Below are 21,311 nucleotides of genomic sequence, written 5' to 3'. Positions count from 1 at the left end.
TGAGTATATGGCATTAATTTATTATTATCTTTTAATTCATGATTGTAGTCAATGTACATATTGTTTCTTTGCTTTCTACATCAATTCAAATATCTTCCTATATTTCTTATAATTTTTCATATCTGTCCAAATATTCCATTATGTTTCTATATATAATTTATTATAGGAACAACTTAAAGCACAGCATATGTGGGCCCTTAAGAATTATAATCGTGATCACAAATTAAATTTTGTATGATTCTCATCAATAAGAGAAGCAATTTCAAAGCCAGGAAGACGTGGGTTTAATAGTGCTTCTGACATATACTGTCTACATACTTACTAGCCAAACCATTTAACTCTTCAAAGTACCAAAGACTTCAAAGAAGCTAAATTTCCTTGCATTAGTAGGGAGAATTTTCTCATGTAGAAGATCTCTCCACAAATATATTCACAAATCTAATCCCAATCTCAATCCTAGGCCTTATCCTTTACAAATCCTGTATAACTCTTTCCATGAAAGGAAATCAGGAAAGGAAAATGAATTAAAACTATGTACTGTGTTCTATTAATTAAATATAGTATTGCACAAGTATCATTTAACTTTGATTCTGCAACTCAACCCTAAAACCAATCTACAAGCTAGAGCAAAGCTAACAAGATGAATTACATTAGCATTAAATGTAAATTTTATGTTTGGGTTCAAAAATTCTAATGTGAAAGTATAAAATAGAGGAAGAACAAGTAAATAGTAGTTGGGCTAAAAAAATAAAAATAAAAAAAAAGATTCAAGTATGTGGAAAGGTGTTAGACCTCCTTCTCCAAATTAACTAATTAGAGACATCTTCAGGTACAAAGAGAAAACATTCATTCAGTCCCTGTAGGGAGAAGGCCAGCACACCTGGGAGGCATCCCAGCTCCTAACATGTGGCCCTGGACCTGCTCGGCAGGATGTAGTAGCTGGTTAAATAGCAAAAGACCCAAGCCTTTTCATTGGACAGACCAAAAGAAAATAACCATCACTGACCAATGGTCCCCAATGTTTTCTGCTTCTTGTGGGTCATATCACTTCCTGTAACTACCTGTCACTGACTTTAGAGACCTCTAGGCCTTGAGATCATGTAACTTCCTGCAACCTGGGGCCCAAGGCTTTAAAGATCTCTGGGAATAGGTATCACGTGACTGAGACTCAGACCTGAGAAAACTTCACCCAGTCAGTCCCATTCACAAGTGAGCAATGGCAAGATGATTCAATAGTAGGCTATGGCAAATTAAAACCATTTATGCAACCATAAGTTGCGTGTTGTCTCACACAAGGAGAAACAAGGCCTCTGTACTATTCCTGTTTCATTGCATTATCAGGAGTTTATATTTATTCCTGATTTTCACAATTTATAAAAGACTTTGGTAAACTACAGAAAAATCAAAATGGTGACAGGCCAGATGAGGAATGTTGGAAGATCAAAGAAAGCAAACATAAGAAAAAAGATAGCAGAAGCATGATGAGTGTCTTCAAACATTTAAAGGATTGTCACATGGTAGAAGAAAGATTTATTCTGCGGCAGAATAAAAGCTACAAGGAGGCAAATGTAGACTTGATGTTTGGAAACATTTCCTAACAATTAGGGTAGAAAAAAACTATCTCAAGAGTTAACAGGTTCCTTTTAGGCCAAGTGGAGATCTTTGAGAAACCTTAGCATGGCTACTTGGTGGGAAAATTGTAGAGGATTCTTGTTTAGATACAGGTTGGATTTGATGGCCCTCCGAGGTTCCTTTCAAATGGGTGACATTGTGCCCTACTATCATATAAAATTAGGTACAGGCAACATCTAGTTATCTGGAGGGAGGTTATTAAAAATAAACTACAAAAAATAAAACAAATGTAGAAAATAAAAGTACACAAAATATTCAAAATATTAAAAATAAAGCTTTTTCTTTCTGAAGTATTTCTTCCTTTCAATTTTTTAATCCGGCAAAACACAATAATTTTACTTACTTTTAAAATGAATGTCTGTTGTGTCCTTGTGTCCATTACAAGTAAAACCTACAAAAGGATTAAATTTTTTTTAAAAAAAGAAAAGAAATATTAATATTTCCTCTATTAAGATTAAATATCACTGAACAGAATTTTAAAAAAACAACCAGAAAATGTGTGGTTAAATTCTGAATAGCCACACTAGTCCTACTAACGCAAAACATAACCCTATGCAAACAAATAATTGTTTTGACACCACTAAAGATGCATTACAATTTTTAATATATTTTAGATACATTGCCTAGTATGTAGAGGGCAGCAGATAATGGAGGAACTCTGGGTAAAGTATAAACCCATTCAGTCCTTAAATACCTTGGTATGATTACATCATTACAGCACACTAAGTATGTGCCAACTAGAGAACCATTATATCATCACATCACACTGAGCAAGTGCTTGAGCAAGTGCTAACTATAAGCTATTGCTTATTGTTATGTATTGCTATTGATATGTAAATACATCTCTTTACTGTTAAGTATTCCTTACTTCAAGTAGAACACAGGTGGTCACGCCCTCCTTGATTTCTCAGGAAGGATGAGAACACCAAAAGGAGGTGGGTTGCCAAACCAGATATTGTAAGCAGATTACTTCTGGGCTAAAGGATCTTATACCTTACCCAGAATTTCCTTAGTATCTGCGAGCATATTTATTTTTTTTAAACTTTCAGGGCTAATTTTTTTAAAAATCAGTTTTAAACAGGATTTTTCTTCTTTTTCATAGAATGTATGATGGACTGATTAAGCAATCACAGAACATATTCAATAGTTTATTTTTTGTTTTATTGATGTTTGGTTTTTATATTATAAACATTTATAGATTATTCATCACTATGTGAGAAGTTCCTTGTTATCAAAATAAACAAAACTAACACAACAGTCATCTAAAAGCTTATGCAATATTCCACATCTGTAGCACCCCTCACTTTTTCTATGCTTATGTGAAAGTGTATATAACATTCCATATCTATTGCACCTCTCTATTTTTAATTGCTTTTTAATTAAAATAAAGGCATTTTCTCTCCTTCCCAACCCCACTTTGTTGGGGGGAAAGAGAAAAAGAAAAGAAAAACAATTCCTCTTAATATATATGCAGAGTCAAGCAAAACAAATTCACTCATGGGAAGTTACTCTGTCAGGAGATTATTGGTATTTTATTCAATGAATCATTAAATAATGACTGACCAGAAATTTATAACCTAAGAGTTAGAAGCATTCTTAAACATCATGTAATCAAATCTCCTATCCTTTACATGAATTCCTTTCAAATGATGGTCTTAGTAGTCTAACCTATTAAATGCTACTCATTGGATCATATATTAGGTACTATCTAGAATCTAATTTCTGAAACAACTCATCTATGAATGAACATAATTCTGGATATGTACCTTTAATTTAGAATTTTACGTGGTAATGCCTATAAATTCAGAAGAATTATTTTTGTGAATGACATAATACTTTATTCTTCAACTTACTAACAACTCTCAATAATTTAAATGCAGGATGTTCTAATATAAGCAAGCTTCTAATTGTTCTAATATTCTACTATTATCAAGCAAGTATCACCTGGAATAGATTGTGTAATGGGAAAAATGGGGGGAAAGGGGCATAAAGGGGGTGGATGAGGAAAAGACAGAGAATGGATAAGGATAGGGTAACAGAAATAAGAAGCAGAGAAATAACACCATATTTTGGGGGGGGAGAGGGAAGAAAAAAACAAGTCTTCTGAGCAAAGAATGGTTACATAAATACTAAGTTTTGGAGAAGACTAGTGCCAGCTACCCTCCGGCAATTAAATTAAGCCAACTGAAATAATAGTCATTTAGTCAACAAATATCTAATGAGTGTCTATATGCATAATATTATGAATGATAAAAGAAATATGAGACATGAACCTTGATCTTCAAGACCTTACAATCACCATACAAAGACAACACTATGGACCTAAGACATTCCTAAAGGAAAAAGAAAAAAAAGGCAAAATAATGATACCAAGAAGCATATTCTTTAATGCCAAATGGCTGGTACCGGCAAAAGGTCCTGCTGAGTCCAATAAGAGGGGATTCTGAAGACACACCACAAGGAAAAACAAGATGAGCCAAGACAAGGAACAAAACTGAACAAGATGGATACATATAAATAGCAATAATAAATATATATTTTCTATTATTATTATATAATATATATAATTAGCAACAATAATTAATATGTGACTGGGGCACAAGGTTTGTTTAGGATATAATGATGTTGGAGGAGGGAGGAGGCAGAGCCAAGATGGCAGAAAGTAGACAGGATATTGCCTGAGTTCTTCATAGTTTCGCTCAGAATCATGCCTCTGAATGGATTTTGGAGTGGCGGAACCCATAAACGTTTGGAATGTAATAATTTTCCAGCTTAAGATATCTTAGAAGGACTTCAGGAAAGGTCTGTCTCAATTGGGGAGGAGATAATACAGCCACTGCAGCCATATCACTGAGCTGTTGGCCCAGCACACAGAATCTTGCTGGAAGCTCTTAGCCAAAGCAGTGTTGGCTACTCTATCCTGGTTCAGAAGGCCAGTGGATCAGAAGGCCAAGCAACCACAGAAAGCAAATTGTGAGCCCCTGAACCTGGGTTCAGCGTAACAGGCAGGATTTAGCCAAGTCAACTCAGCACAGTAGGAAAGCCTGAAGCACCACGTGTCCCAACACAGTCAGTGAGAGGACCCTGTCCCACTGGAAAAGAAGCTTAGAACAATCTCCCCTGTGTCCTGGGTGCAGAACTCAACTTTTAAAAATTAACAAAAAAAAAAAAAAAAAAAAAAAAGAGCCTTGACCACTCAGAGGCACTACAGAGACAGGGAAGAACAGAATATAAACCTAGAAGAGGACAGCAATAGCAAACTGCCTACAAGTGAAGTCTTTTCTTTAAAAATAAGTCTGATCAAAAGGAAAAAAAATACATTAAAGAAAACAACTTCTTAAAAAATAAATTTGGCAAAATGGGGCGGTTCAGCAGGAAATCCACTGAACAATTCAACTTTAAAAGTACAATTGGCCAAATGCAAAAGGAGGTTTAAAAAAGCTAACCAACACAAAAAAAAAATCACTAAAAATTAGAACTGGACAAATGGAAATGAATGATTCAATGAGACATCAAGAATCAGTCAAACAAAAATTTTAAAATGAAAAAAAAATGGGATATAATGAAGTTGGAAAGATAAACTAAGCCTATATTACACAAGGCTATGAACATCAGTCTAAAGCATTTGGACCATCATGGGAGGTTATAACTAAAACAGTTATTTTAGGAAAATAATTTGGCTATGGCAAATAAAATACAAAAGATGATAAAATAAAATACAAATAAAATACAAGCTTAGAAAGCTATTACAATAATCTAAAAAGCAAAATCATAGTGTAAATTCGGTAGAAATAAAGAGAAAATGATAAATACAAAAGATTTTACCAAGAAAAAAAGCAGGGCTTAATTGATTGAAAGGGATAGAGTAAGGAAGAGGAGAAGTCAAATATGACACGAAAGTTTTAAGTCTAGATGAGGAGAATAAAAGTAGAATTATATTTGACAGAAATGGAAAAATTGCAAAAGGGTCCAGGTTTGGTGAAGAGAAGCAAAAACAATGAGTTTGGTCTTAAGCATTCTAATTTGATGTAACAGTAGATCATGATAACGTAACTGCCTAACAGGCAACTGGAGGTACGTGAATGGAGAACAGGAAGATATCAGAATTAGAAAGAATGACTAATAGTCATCTACTGAGGAGAAAGTTGAGTTCATAGTGGATGAGCTCACTAAGGGAAAAAGTATAGAGAGAAGAGCAAATTGCTAACTAAAAAAGCAGCTAAGTTGAACAGAGAAAGTAAAGAGTTTATGGCAACTGGAAGAAGAAACAAAAATTTAAAGCAGGTGAGAATTAAATCCATTATGCCCCAATAGCCACCCTTGGTTACACCCTCATTACTAGCTGTGATCTTCCAAAGCATGCTAGAGACATACCTCATAAAGTGAAAATAATTGTTCAAAAATCTTGGGTCACAAAATGTAAGGATCCAAAGGAACCTTAAAAATGATTTCATTTGAGACCCTCATTTTACAGGTGAGGAAATAAAGAGTTTAAATGGCTTGTCCAAGGTCCAAGGTCACCCAGTAAATGGCAGAGTGTGGATTTAAGGCCAAGTCCATTGTTCTTTCAAACATACTCTTTCTCTAGAGTATCAAGAACTCAGAGTCCTAAATAAAATATTAAATAAATTTCAACTGGAAATGACAACACGCAGTATCTCTTAAGTATTGTTTGTTTGGTTTGATTTTTTAAATCAATTCACCTAAATCACTTACCACAATAGTATAGCCAACTTAGATAGGATAAATTTCAATTGTACTAAACATCATTTCATTTGACTAAAATGAAAATTTACTTAGTATGCTACTTATGCAACTATAGGGGGAAAAAAATCTATTTTCTGCTAGAAACTTAATTAAATGAAAAGAATATGGTTGTATAAATCGGGAATGATATCATTTTGCTAGCTTCATTTAACCACACAAGATAAAAACTCACAAAATTAGATAGATAAAAATGTCTAAGAAATACTCATTTGTTTACATTCACTTTCTTCTCTTACCAAGTTTGTTTGTAACTAAACTATTCACATTGAGGCAATAAACACAAGAACATATGTGATTTTTTTTAAATGTGCCCTTTGACTGTCAATTTCTCCCAAACAGGTGTTGGCTAAATGATTATAAATTGGCCTCTGGATACACCTCTTCAACTGAGCCATACAGGGTTGGTGATAATATAATTAGACCTAAAAACATCAGGCTGGTGAATGCTTTCCATCTGTTTGGCAATAATGTTTAGTTAACAATAGTCTTTAAAAGAAGCACCTTCAACTTCTGTTCTTAAAGTTATTGATAGGGCCATTCTTAACACACCAGCACTCTTGCTAACAAGAGCTTTAGGCACTTGAAAATTATTAGCCATACAGCTGTATATAGAGAGGAACGACTGCATTTAACATCTGTATCTTTGCGAATTTACATGCATCGACCTCATTTAAAGTCATTTCTTAATGAACGGTGCTATGGATCTATATTAATATTAGAGTTGCATGCACAAAGATCATAAGGAGCCAAACATTTTTTTAATGCCAACAGTAGGCCAATCTGTAATGAAGCTGTCAGCATAAAGGACGGAATAATAGCTTCTTTAACCCTCAAACAGAATTTGTTCATTTGAGGACTAGAACACACCAATTTAAAAACTGCTCATGGGTTTGCTCACCTTTATAAAGACAAAAATCTAATCTGGTACTAATTTGATACAATTGTCTTTCCAATAAAAGGCTCCTAAAGCCATCTTTTATTTCATGATAAAACAAGTGCTATAACTAAAACTGTCATGAAATAATTACCTTTGATAGCGTACCTTATTGCAAGAACACAATTAATGTATTTTTCACTTTCATTTTTCACACTTCCTTATCAGCACTATATTAGCATATGCTCTAATAGACAAGATTACTGCATCTTCGCCCTATGGTAACATATAGAATGACTGCTAACTAGAAAAAAAGCAGATAACCTATCCCTCCAGGGCTAGCTTCATCTGTTCTTTAATTACAATAGCACAAATGAAACTAGAAGCTGCTCTTTTATAAAAGTAAAGGGGAGAAATCTCAAATGATAATGGACCTGGGTCTTTTAGTTAACCATCTACACAACCCAAGACAGTCTACTCTCTACTTACTTTCTACCATTGCCAGGATTTGGAGGAGGGGAAAAAATATTTATGAGAAATAATATATATCAGTAATTAAAAGGAGGGTTGGGGGTAATTTGTTTTGATTTTTTTATAGCAGTTAGAAAGTATAAGAGACCCAGCATCACAGGGAAACCTTGGACACAACAAAATGCAAGAGAGAGGCTGAGACATTTCTTCAGAGATGTATTCCCTGTATGATCTTATAAATTTACTTTAAATTTATTGATACCAGTGATACATGTGGTTCCAAAAATACCACAACACTAATTCCTAAATCGAGAAATATCACTTCAGACAATATTTGTCTACACTACCGGATTGGTTATCTTATAAATTTTTCCAAAATAAAAATCAGAAAAGACTTTAAGAAAAAACCCAGTAGGGTACAGGTCAGGTAATATAGCAGATAATGAAGCTAGAGCACTACTTGTTCATTTTTATGTCATTTGTTGGAAGAAGCCTAAGGGAGGCCTCTACTGAGCACATTCCACTGTAGGGAAATCACACATGTCTATGCATAACAGAAAGGAACAAGTCAGTACACAAAAGGACAGAGAGAGCGCACACCAGAAAGAAGGTACAAGTTGCATTTGGCAAAAAAGACAGCTTTTCTCAACTTAGGTCAAACGAGTAAAATTACATACATACAACTATCTTTCAAATACATTCAGAATTTGGTTGATAAGAATAACCTCTGCTTGGCAATGTTACAGAGGTTGCTAAATCTATCCTGCTGCAGAAGTGAAATGGTTTTTAACAAATTCTTCATATGAAGCGCTTGTTTCTGTTTATCAGAGACAGAAATTTTCTTCATCTAAAACCATATGTTTGGGATCAAATGTTACTTATGTTTAATGTGAGAAATTTGGTCCTCTTTGAGTACTTCTATATCTATCTATATACTTCCTTTGGCCCAATAAAATTACAAAAATGTGTGACAGAATTTTCCATTTCTAAAGTTCTAATCCCAGAAAATAACAAAGCTTTGGGTGACCTTCGACATTATTAGTTCTCTCTTCTGGGAACTGACTTTTTTTCCTTTGGCACAGGAAGACCAACAGCATTTCATTTCCTATTGCCCAGTAGCTCCAACAGCAAAGGATACTGCGAGGTAGTTGTTAGCCCATTAGAAGAAGCAGCATCAGGAGCATCAGCATGAGCAGACTGTGTAGAGGCACTTGTCTCATGTTATGCCATGAAACCAATCTGTTCTTGGCTATCATATGCTCATAAAAGCTATTTCAGAGATGAGGAATGAGGCATGAAGTGGAATGACTGTACATGGTCATTTTATAACATTTATGTACTATTATCCAATACCCTTAGCATCCATTTTCAGAAGGGACACAAAGTGCAACAGCAGGGATGTTTAGGATTTACAGTGAAATGACTAAATTCCTTCTTAAGATCCTACTGATGCTATGTCTATGTTGGAAGAGCCTTCGATGTGTTACACTGTAAGGAGCCACAAGAGTTCATTGCTACAGGGGCTGACTAGCCAAAAGGATTCATTAAACTAGCTGAAACTGTGGCCCACCTCACCCCCCTTTCTATAATCTTCTCATTCTGCCCCCCAACATCGTCTCTGAAAAAGGATTAGTTCTTCAAGAGAAACATCTTAAAATAGAGAATGTTTAAAGGACCAAGATTGTCAGGTGTGTGGGGGTGTATGTGTGTATGTAAAGGGAAGGTCACAAGGGGGAAACCCGAAGAAGAACCTGATTTAAAGTTGACCTTTAACATGTATATTAATATTTAAAATTTGTTCATATAAAAGACATATGCACACATGGATAGTTACATATGTGTGTGTATATATATACAAGCACGTGTATGTGTATGAATACTCATATAAAAAGATCCTTTTTTATATATCCTTCTCCTCAACATACATATCTAAACTATCTAGCTTTAAGTACTGTAAACCAATCAGCTTGGTCACCCAGGGAGGAAAGTGAAAGACTAGAAAGGATAGGAAACATATAAAACTAAGTTGATAAATAACTGGAGCTTAGCTCTAAGAAAGTAATTTTAAATTTCCTTAAAAGCAGACATTAATAAATGTTTCAGTATGCTAATTTTTTAATTAAAAGATATTTCTGCAGTAAAAGCTCTTTCATATGCACTACTGATTCTTCATCAAACGTTAAGTTCTCAACTTAACACCAGTATAGCCGGTGGCAGCCTGAAGGTTTACCATCTGCTGCCACCCAAAGTCACTGTGGCCACCTTCAGAACATATGCATCAAAGCCCTGAGATAAGAGACTGAAGGAATACTGCCGAAGTCAGCATAAGGGGAATCACAAACCCAGAGGCAGGCAACAGGCAAAGTACCAGAAAAAAGAACATGGTGAACCATCAGTCACCCTACCACACACACAACCCAAGGTCACAGGAGACACCAGTGGCTGAACAGAGAGACAAGCAAGATAATACCTCTTATGGTACTAACATAAATCTAGCCACCTTAACAGCTTCAATTGTATGTTGAAATTTTTTTCTTAAAAGAAGTCTAGTAACATTTAAATTTCCTGCATTTTCATTTGGAATAAATAGTTAACAGCAATCACTGGAAGGGAAATAAAATGATTTTAATTCAATTGCCCTTATCATCAATCAAGGAGATGTGTGTGTACACACACACACACACACACACACACACACACACACACATATATATGTATACACCTATAATATATATAGATTTCTAAGTAGGCACTTGAATTCCTTAGAATTTTGTTTTAGATATGTCTATTTTTTCTAAAATAAACTTAGACCCACAAATATTACATGAATAAAATTTTGATAGAAGATATGAAGAAATCTACTAAATGCAAATCCTTAAATCCTGACTTCCTGCTACTGAAAAACAAAATTCAACATTTATTCTCAGTAAAGATTACAATGAACTGATTTTTTTGGTATTAATAATACCAGAATTAAAATAAGTTTTTAAGTGTTTAAAAAATGATATTTATCTCAACACCCACAAACAGAAATAAAATTGTGATCTGAAACATTAAACACCCAAGACACATTAAGAACCCAATCATTCTCCATGACTATTCTGTAACACTGTCCCATATTTTGCTCAAAATGAATTCACTTACATGATGATTTATTAAGATTTATTAATCTTTGCTTTTCACCTTATTGTGTGTATCATGCCCAGAGAGGAAAAGCAGAAATAACATGTGTGAATATAAGCAGACACATGTATAAAAGATTATGTATGTACATGTATGACCACTGGAGAAAATACACAGAATTTATATTAAATTATGATACACTATATGCAAATACTATGTCCCTATATTGATGAGGTACAAGGAAATGTCAATTCTGAAAAAAAAAAATTAAATTTATCATAATTTTAAGTGGAAAAACTTTTCAAGGCTTCCACAGAGAATTAGTAGAAACCACTCATGTACAATATGAGCCATTATTACAAAACCCATTTGTCCAATCTTCCATCTAAATTCAGTTAATCTAACCACAACCTGTTGTTTGCTATTAGATAAGTTTTTTGTAAGCTGTTACAAAGCACTACAGGGATAAATACCACATGAAATCATGAATGTGTCTTTATTCACAAATTTTACGGGCCTGTTTTTAAATCAAGCCAAACAGCATTTATCAAGCCTGTACTATGCGCCATGCACTTGTACTAAATACCAAAGATAAAAAGAAGGGTAAATAACAATCTTAACTCTCAAGAAGCTCACAGTCTAATGAATGAGACAACATTAAAACAACCATAGAAAGGAAGACTTATAGAGGATACATTGGGGATCACATACAGGATAAATTGGGAATCATCTCAAAAGGAAGGTGCCAAGATTAAGGAGAATTAAGAAAGTTTGAGATATTAAATAGACAGTTGGAATTGCAAAAAGAACAGTGAGATTACGGCTGGATAAGTAAGATTTGAGAGTAAGAAATGGCCAAACACATAGAAAAATTGGGAGACAGCAAAGACACCAAAACCAAAAACCAACTAAAACAAACAAACAAAAAAAAAAAAAAAAAAAAAGAAAAAGAAAAAAGAAAGAACAAAGTTTCAAGAGAACATGGTAATCATCAGTGTTAAAAGATGAAGATTAGAATTGAGAAAAAGTCATTCGATTCTTAAAATCTCTTGTATTAATTTCAGCTAAGGACTGATGATTATGATCCTTTCCTCAACCAGTTTATATTAAGATAGAAGGTAAATGACAGTTAGCAATACATGTATATGTGTATTTAAACACATACACAGGGATGACTTTCTGCCTTGTATATTTTTTAAATCCTGGGCCTATACATTTATTACTTCATCAAACCTGCTTCCAAAGGGCATAGTGTGCCTTTGTAAGGAGACTGGATATAAATATAGCAGAAAGCAGAATATAAAAGACTGAGAAATTGGGTTGGAAATAGAAATATTGAAGTGCCAGGAAAAACAACCACTTAGACAGCTCTTCTTATGTCCAAATGCTTTAGAAACAAGATCTCTGTGCCTTAGCTATTCTCCATTTTGCTCAACTGTCTTTGTGAATCAATTTGTGCAAGGCCACAAAGAAATTATGCTAAAGCAAGGTTAGAACTCTGGAATTCTGGGCTTCTGGGCCCAAGTTCAGTTCATATCATTCAAGCGCATAAAGAATATTCTATTTCTTTAAACTGTATTCTGAAATTAACTTTGGGTGTTAATATAATACCATATTAACTTTAGATGAAAAAAATTCAATTAAATATAGTCTCAGTTAGTTTTGGATAATCTCATTTCCATTTGAAGGTAATCAACCAGTATTTATTAGGCACTTTCTAGGTACCTGGGACTATGCTAAACACTGGGTAAACAGATTAGCTCAATACTCTTAAATTTCCATTGGTTTGAAATACTTCACTGTTCATTAATGTTTTTATTCTTCCTGATAATTCTCTCTATGTGTTTGTCTATAAAATTTGTTTTAGATTGTAGGTTCCTAGAGAATAGTAACTATGTCTATGTAACATTTCCTATTTACATTGTTCAGTAATGTATTACATAAAAATGGGCACTGAATTAATGCCTTTTCATGATTATGCTGGGGGACAACCAGGTAGCACAGTATATAGAATACTGAAGCCTGGAGACCTGAGTTCAAATCTGGCCTCAGACACTAACCAGCTGCTTAGCCCTGGTCAAATAATTTTGCTGAGTCTTTGCTTCAGTTTCCTCATCTGCAAAATGAATTGGAGACGGAAATGGCAAAACCATTTGGCAATGGTAACTGGCAAAACCAGTATCGTTCCCAAGAATACCCCAAATAGGGTAATAGGGTCACAAAGAGGCAGACACAACTGAAATGACTGAATAACATGATGATGCTAAAAGGACCTACAGATGCATTTTCAAATTAGCATATTCACTGAAGAAAGAATTAATCCAGTTTCCAGGTGAAAGAAAGCCTAGAATCCCAATTAACAACAGCAGAAAGGTAATGGAGAAGATTTAAATATATTTTATTTCAAAGTATGATTTACAAGATTCTTTTGCATATACAGATTGCTATACATAAATCTTGAAGTTGCTTAAATTTTGAAAATTGTATTAATATGTACTAGTAGAATTCTTATGGTATGAATCCCATCAGTAATGTTAAGGAAAATCACAATGTATGATGAAATGAAAGAAATACAAAGATAGACTTTTCACTTTCAAAATGGCAGTTTTGCCCACAGGAGCAAAACATCCTGCCAACAATTCAAAGACATCCACTGTATGAGGAGGTGAAAATATATTTAATACAAGTGTGTGAGAGTTCAACACCCATAATGTAACTCATGTTAAGGTGCACTTATAACCTGCAGGCAGTGTCTTCAGAGACTTAGGAGAGAGATTATATTCAAAAGGCCTAAAAAAAAATACAGTGTTTCCATTCTTTCTAAAAGTTAATGCGCTTGTATTTATAGAAGACCTACTATATGTTTAACATAATGTTTAGACAATATAGAGGTTTAGACAATATGGGAGAAAGAAATTTAAAATATGGTCCCTGATTTCAAGGAGGTGAAAATTTAGCTAGAAAAACAAAACTAGAATACAGGAAGGAACTACAGATTAATTAAAGATACTATGCACACATGTCAAATTATTCCTATCTCTCCCCTCATTTCAAAAATTCTAAGATGGAATCTCCTCCGATGCCCAGCTTTTTGACATCAGCATCGTTTCTCCCTACTGATAAGAATCAGATTCAGAAAATTAGTTGCTTCAGTGCTTCCTGAATCTTCTGAAACAGAATTATTAAATTAAAATAAATTAAATTAATTTTAAAATTAAATTAAAATAAATTAACCAATCATTAATTGCTCTTCTTTTGTCATGGCAAGAGAACTGTAACAAATATCTGGATAACTGAAGTCCTCTGTCACTTCTGCATCATGCCTCTTCCAGACTTGCTATATGTTTTGAAATCTCATTTAGTTTCCTCTTTCTATCCAGATGGTCTGTGCTATATTCCAATAACAATATCACTTATTTTTGCTTACAATGATCTTCACACAGATGCTTTCTTATTGTTTCTTTTACTCTGGTTGCTGGATTCTCTCATGAGTATATCTTCCTAATGTGCAATGCTATTATGGCCTCCACCTTCCCTTTTTCCCATCCTTCTAGTCAGTCCAATCATAGATCTCATCCCATCAAGTCTAAATTATACCATTTGCTTCTTTAAATTAGGATCCCTCATTCATCTTGCCTGTTACCTATAATTGGTACATTTGTGTACAGCCATTTGAAGTAATGTGAAATAATGTGGTGAATACTAGACTTGGAATCATAAGAAGAGTTTTTTAATCCCATCTTAGATAATTACTAGATGTGTGAATATGGGTAAACTCTCGCTGCCTTAGTTTCTTCATTTAGTTAACGATGAGGATAATACATGTAGTACCTACTACTATATAGGGATGTTGTGATGAAGGTGTTCTATAAATTATAAAGTACTAAAACAATGTCATTATTACTGCTAATTTCTTGAATTTCTTGAATCTGAGTGTTTCTACTGCAATCTCCCTACTTTTTTTTAACCTACGTTTTCCATCTTGGTAAATATATGTAGAGAGTATTTTTTTTTCCACCACATTTTAGTCCAAAACCCTTTTGTTTAGATTTGCAAGACATCAGGAAATACATTTTTAGCACCTCTTATGTACATTCCATCCTTCATCAAGAACCCGTCATTCCCAAATTTTAAACCATAATCAAAATGTCCAAAATCTATTTGTAGACAGCACCTTCTTAATCAGCTATTCAATTCCCAAAGCTGTCTCTCTCTTCTAAAACCCTTGTTTTCAATCAGCCACGATGCTGAAAATATAACCTAAAATCTTCAGTTCCTTGCCAAAGACATCATAATCTTAATTGTGTGGCATTGATTATAACCTATAATCAGAAAGAGGAAAGCAGGGCAGGCTAATATATTTGGACAAGACTTCATGGAGGAAGCAGACTTTGATCCAAGCCTTAAAGAACAGGGAAGGAGTGGTATGTGGGAGGTAGGAAAAATGGTACTAAGGAGGTAGGAGGAGGTGGGAGAAAATAGCATTTGCAAATGTACTGGGTAGGAATGATGTGTGCAGGGACAATGAAGAAAGAGATATGACTAAAGCACGGGTTGTGTATTAGGAAATGGGGGAATAAAGTTGAATAAGTAGAATGGCACCAAACTAAATAGACCTATTTCCTCTATTTCATCTCTACCTCAATTCTATTTCATCACCTCTTTATATCTTATTTTATTAAGTTCTATTTAGGTTTCTGAAATCAATTACAAGGATTGAGAAAATGGAGGGCTTGAGTGAGGACAGAGCCATATTGGTAATGTATGCCTCATATCAGAAGGGTTAATTCAGGATATCAAAATTCTAATGCAGTCCTTCCTAGCTGACTTTAAGTGACTCACCTGGATCAGGTCAAAAAAAAGGAATAATTATCATCTAATGACCAAAAGTGTTGTTGGTGTCAAACTCCTGTAGCTATAAAACTCTCAATTAGGAACCATACGAGATAAAAAAAAATTTAACAAAATAAATGAAAATACAATATAACATAGATAATATTAATTTGATGCTTTCTAAGTCAATAGATAGCCCCATACGGATGTTTTCTATTTGAATCTATTAAAGGAATAAAAATTTAAATTATTTTTAAAAAACAATGAACTCTTTGAAACAAAGGTGTTATATAAATGTAAAGTATTACTACATTATTACTGTATGATAAAGTATTTTGGAAGAGTAAAAATATCATAATTATGTATGCATATATGTGTATGTGTATGTAAAATAAGGCATTAAACATGAGAGAAATGGAATAAATTGTCAAGGCAGTGAAGTTCATAAACTTGTTCCTTAATTCATGTATCATGGAACATTACAAATGTGCCTGTAAAATACAAACACATGCCCTTCATTTTCAAAAGGGATTATATATTCCCTTAAAATGGCACTATTTGGTTTTATATGCTAGCTTGGTCATTAAAAACTAAATATAAATAAATCTTTTTTCCAATAACATGCATAAAAAAATCCAGTCTTATCTTTTGGCTAATGCTTGCAACAATTATTTATAGAGAATAATTATGGTCTACCACCAGATTTTCTGTGACTTTGAGGAAATCTCTGTGTCTCAGTTTCCTTATTGAAAACTGAGGGCATTAGATGAAATGAATTCTACCAACATTTCCAGTTCACATTCTAGGCAGATCCAAGTCACCTCTCTTCTCCATCTTTCAAATAGCAAGTCTGCTACAACAGTGACTGATTGATAATCATTTAAAATTATGAGTTGCATTTTAATGAATTCTTAAAAGTATATCTACTGCCCTTATACTTATATGTGGCCTCCTTCCTCTATCTCATCTCTATCTCAATTCTATTTCATCCTTTCTTTATGTCTTGTTTTATTAACTTCTACTTAGGTTTCTGGACTCAATGGTAATAAGTAAACATTTGAATCCCAAAATCATTTATTAGAGATTCACAAAGATATATGAGTATGGATAGATGAATACATATAACATTGTTCACTTGATGTTGAAACACTGTCAACAGAAAGATGGGCCATGATGATATAATATGAATACTGCCCCTGTATCAATGAATAGCCATAAACTTATCACATGGTTGTTCTGCTATGGCTCAATTATAGTTCAAGACTTCTAGTCTAGTGGAATAGTCAGCTTCATATCTAAAGGCTAAACACCACAGAAATAGTGACTTCTTCCTGAACAGTTTCACAAGAGTAATATAAAGTTAAATCCTTTTAGTATTTTTAGAGGCCCTGATGACAAATGCTTGGTCCTTCTAAATATTGAGCTTTATCCATTTAATAATACAGCTAATAGAAAAACCTTAGTAGGACAACCCTAGTAAATCAGTTGAATGAATTTCTTGTTCTAGGTCCCATTCCAAATGTGACGACCAGCCTGTGGGCCATATAAGGACAGTGAAATCATTTGCAAAGGCAACTTCAGGCTATGATGAGCTGAAAGCTAGGTATAACAACATCCCACTGCTTGAATTCTGTAAGTTGAGAATTTCATATGGGCTGCAAATGATGTTATAAATATCCAAATGACCTTTGGCAGGAAAAAACTTCCCCACCCCTGCCCTAGTCAATCAAAGGGTTTAAGCATTACTGGGATTTCCCCACTGTACAAACTAGATATTTGACTATAATAATTACGAGAGGCAGCAAGGAATACTAGATAAAGAACATGGTTACGACATCTGCTTGTATATCCACAGTCCAGATTTCCCTTTGGATACATGAGTAATAAAAACGTCTTGGTTATCTAGAAAAATTGCAAAATACTGAACTAACACATCTCTAAAGTCAGTTGTAAAAAAAAAAGTAATTAAAAATAGATATTTTAAGATAGCTTTAACTCTACTGGTGATTGAAAATGGCTCAGAAAAATGAATATTTATTCTAACATACTATGATCAGAAAAACGCCAAGAATACTGGTAAAGGAAGGGAGAAAGGAGTGGAAGAAGAAAGAAAGAAGTATCTATAAAGGGTTTACTATGTGCATGGCACTGTGCTAACTATGTTATAATTATTCTTTCATGCAATTTCACAGTAACTCTGAGAAGCAGATGCTTTTGTTATCCCACTTTATAGGTGAAAAAAATGAGGCAGGCAGATATTAAGTGACTTGTCCAGATTCACACAAGTCGTACAGCTTATGTAAGTGTCAGAGGCTGCATATGAACTCAGATCTTCCTGCCTCCAGGCCCAACGATCTATCTGTTACATCACACAGCTGCCTCTGATTACTCCAGGCATGGGGATCAGCTAGGACAAATGCACAATGTTTGGCTATCAAGTCAGTCAGTACAGCTGTATCACAAAATAAAAGGAAGGAAGCAGGACATAAGAAGATGGGAAAGACAAAAGAGGAAAAGTCATAAAAGGTTTGAAATGCCACATAAGAGTATTTTATTTTTGATCCTGGATGCAAAAGGAACCAATCAGAATAGAAAAGTAACATGATCAGAACTTCATTTAGAACCATCACTTTGGCAGCTGAATGGAAGGTACACTGGAATGGGGAAAGACTAGAGGAAGGAAGACCAACCAGAAAGCTCCTGCTTATAGTCTAGGTGAGGGGTGATAAGGGCCTGTACTTGGGTGATGGCTGCAGGAGCAGAAAGAAAGGGACATAGAGGAGAAAGATAGTGTCACTCATTTAAAAGTGTCTAAGAAGTACCTACTATGTGCTAGGGCATTGCAAAGGTAAAAACAAGATCAGATAATAAATTAGTTTATGTATTCTATTCCTAAAGCTATAATGCTCAGTTCCTTTGAGTTGCATAATCACATACTGTCAGAATTAGATAAGACCTCTGACTCTCTAATCTAACCATATCATCTACATCATACTTGAAAATATAGGTATAATAGTAGCCTATATATTATGTGTGATTCATACTATATGTTGCTCTCATGTGGGATGTGTGAGAATATGTTGTGTGCATGTTTACATATATGACATCATGTGCATGTGATCTCATGTGAAAGAATATTAAACATTTTCAAATGTCTGATACACTATGTGTATAATATATATTGTGTGTGCATCATATATTCTCTCACATGAAGCCACATGTGTGAATATAAGCAGACACATGTATAAAAGATTATGTATGTACATGTATGACCACTGGAGAAAATACACAGAATTTATATTAAATTATGATACACTATATGCAAATACTATGTCCCTATATATTCTGCTTATATACATAAATACTCCCACACACGTGTGCATATATATGTATATGTATAAATATCTATAATCTCATAATATAATGTATTATTATTTCTATACATCCAATTCTCACTTACTTATTTATAAATAGATTGTTTCACAGACTTCTCTTTCCCCTCACAGGGCAACTACAGAACCTGGAGCCCCTGAAGCTGAAATATTTACAGTATTTACTTCAGTATTTACAACGGAGGACCCTTGGCATAGGGTCGCACCTGTGTGATTGCCTCGGTCACTGCCAGGGCACTCTGGATGGAGCCTGGACTACTCAGCTCCTGCTGCCTGTAGGGGAGCTGAATTTGTGTAATGCAAATTTACATGAAACGAGAACTATTTCAGCAAGAAAAAATTCCTTTCTCATTTTAAAAAGGAATGTCAGTATTTTCAAGAAGACCTGAGATCCAGGCTTGCAATCTAGGAGTAATCCTAGATTTTTAACTCTCTCTCAACCTTCAAATTAAATCTGTTGCCAAATTCTATCGAGTTCATCTTGACAATCTTTCTCAAATAAACCCCTTCTCTCCTCTGACACTGCCATCCTTCCAGTGCAAGTTCTCATCACCTTATGCCTGGATTACTATAATGACGTTCTGATGGATCTACCTGTCTCATATCTCTCCCTACTCCCTACTACTGTCCATCTTCATTCATTCAGCTGCCAATGTAATTCTCTTTAAATAGAGGCCTGATCATGTCACCACCATCCCCACCTACACACACTCAATAAACCCCTCACTAACACCTCCAGAATCAAATAGATAATCTTCTGTTTGGTGTTCAAAAGCCTTCCAAATCTAGCATTATCCTCTAAATTTCTTATATTTTATTTAGACACCCATCCCTCCCCCAAATCTGTTCTTCAACCCAGTGACACCAGCCTCCTAAGCTATTCCTCAAACAAAACACTTGTTCTTCAGCTGTCCCCATGTTCTCTCTCCCTCATCTCAGCTTCTTGCTTCTTAGCTAAAATCCCACCTTCTACAACAAATTTCTCTCAAGCCCTCTTAATTATCCTTTATATAGTTCTCTGTACATTTTTTTTTCTTTTGCATGTAGTCTTTCCCCTTAGATTGTGAGCTCCTCAATGGAAGGGACTGACTTTTGCCTTTCTTTACACCCTATGGCACTTAGCACAGTTCCTGGCACAGATTAGGCATTTAATCATTGCTTACTGATGATCTAGATCTAGTCCTCATTCCACCACTTTCTGGTATATGACTCTGGACAAGTCACTTAATTTCTCTGAATGCAAGTTTCCTTACCTGCAAAACAGGGAAAATAATAACTGTACAAACCAGCTCACAAAGTTGTCAAAAGGAAAACTCCTAATAACCCTTAAAAGTGCTATCTATAAATTACTATTATTGCAAAATCACTCTCCTCTCATAAGGTATCACTCTAACAACCATCACATATGAAAAGCTGTTGTGAAGATCAAATGAGAAATATGTGTTCAAAAGCTCTGAAAAATATCAAACATTACAAATGCAAGGTATTGTTATTTTGACAAATAGAAATAAGCTGAAATATCAAATGTCACTAGGAGTCACCATACCTGATGTACTTCAACTGGAATATTTTGTCTTCAGGTTTTATAAATCTGAATACTGCACTACTAATCCCAAGTCTCTAGTTCAATATTCTACTAAATGAAATATTCTGAAACGAATTACTTGATGAGTTACGTCAAGTAATGTTTCTCTATAATAATCTTTTTTCTGAAAGACTTCACTAGTAGCCACTATGCAATTAATTTCAATGTTCTATAAAATCTTCACTTTCAATATAGCACCATAAACCTATTTTACCATATCAGGATCACTCAATAAGTTTTGCTAAGTATCAGAATACTTCATAATTTCTAGCTTATAGTGAAAAATAAGCTTTCATGAATTTAAAAATATGTATCCTCAATATTAAATAAAATATTTTCTTTTGTTAAGTGTTGCTACATGGCAGTTTAATCAACTACATCAAAACCAACAGATTATTTGTAAGTATACTGTTTGTTTCTTTAATTACACTTGGAAAATATCCTATATGCCAATAGTTATGTGCTTTAGTAGTGTGAAAGCATGTTAACAGTAAAACCCATCTTGGATTTGCTATTAGGTTTCTGGGGAATTTTCCATTTTAATCCCCAAATAAATAAGAGAAAGTTATTTATTTCTCTTTGACTACCAAGCTGAGCATGCCTGTTAATGTTGAACAGTACTGAATCACTGTTC

At 34.2% G+C, this 21,311-nt stretch overlaps 1 protein-coding gene across 5 annotated transcripts in view; it reads right to left on the bottom strand.

Annotated features, from left to right (window-relative positions):
• The window catches only part of RPS6KC1 (ribosomal protein S6 kinase C1), a 208,398-nt gene that overhangs the window by 73,706 nt on the left and 113,381 nt on the right, over positions 1–21,311 (bottom strand). For all 5 annotated transcript variants that reach the window (XM_031937352.1, XM_031937354.1, XM_031937353.1 and 2 more), the window contains one exon: positions 1,976–2,023. In XM_031937352.1, the coding sequence (XP_031793212.1) occupies positions 1,976–2,023 (48 nt within the window). The remainder of the gene's footprint in view (positions 1–1,975; positions 2,024–21,311) is intronic.

Source organism: Sarcophilus harrisii, chromosome 4, assembly GCF_902635505.1.
Source record: "Sarcophilus harrisii chromosome 4, mSarHar1.11, whole genome shotgun sequence".
Taxonomy (NCBI): Eukaryota; Metazoa; Chordata; class Mammalia; order Dasyuromorphia; family Dasyuridae; genus Sarcophilus; species Sarcophilus harrisii.
The sequence above is the reverse complement of the archived record's forward strand: the minus strand, read 5'-3'. Positions and strand labels throughout refer to the sequence as shown.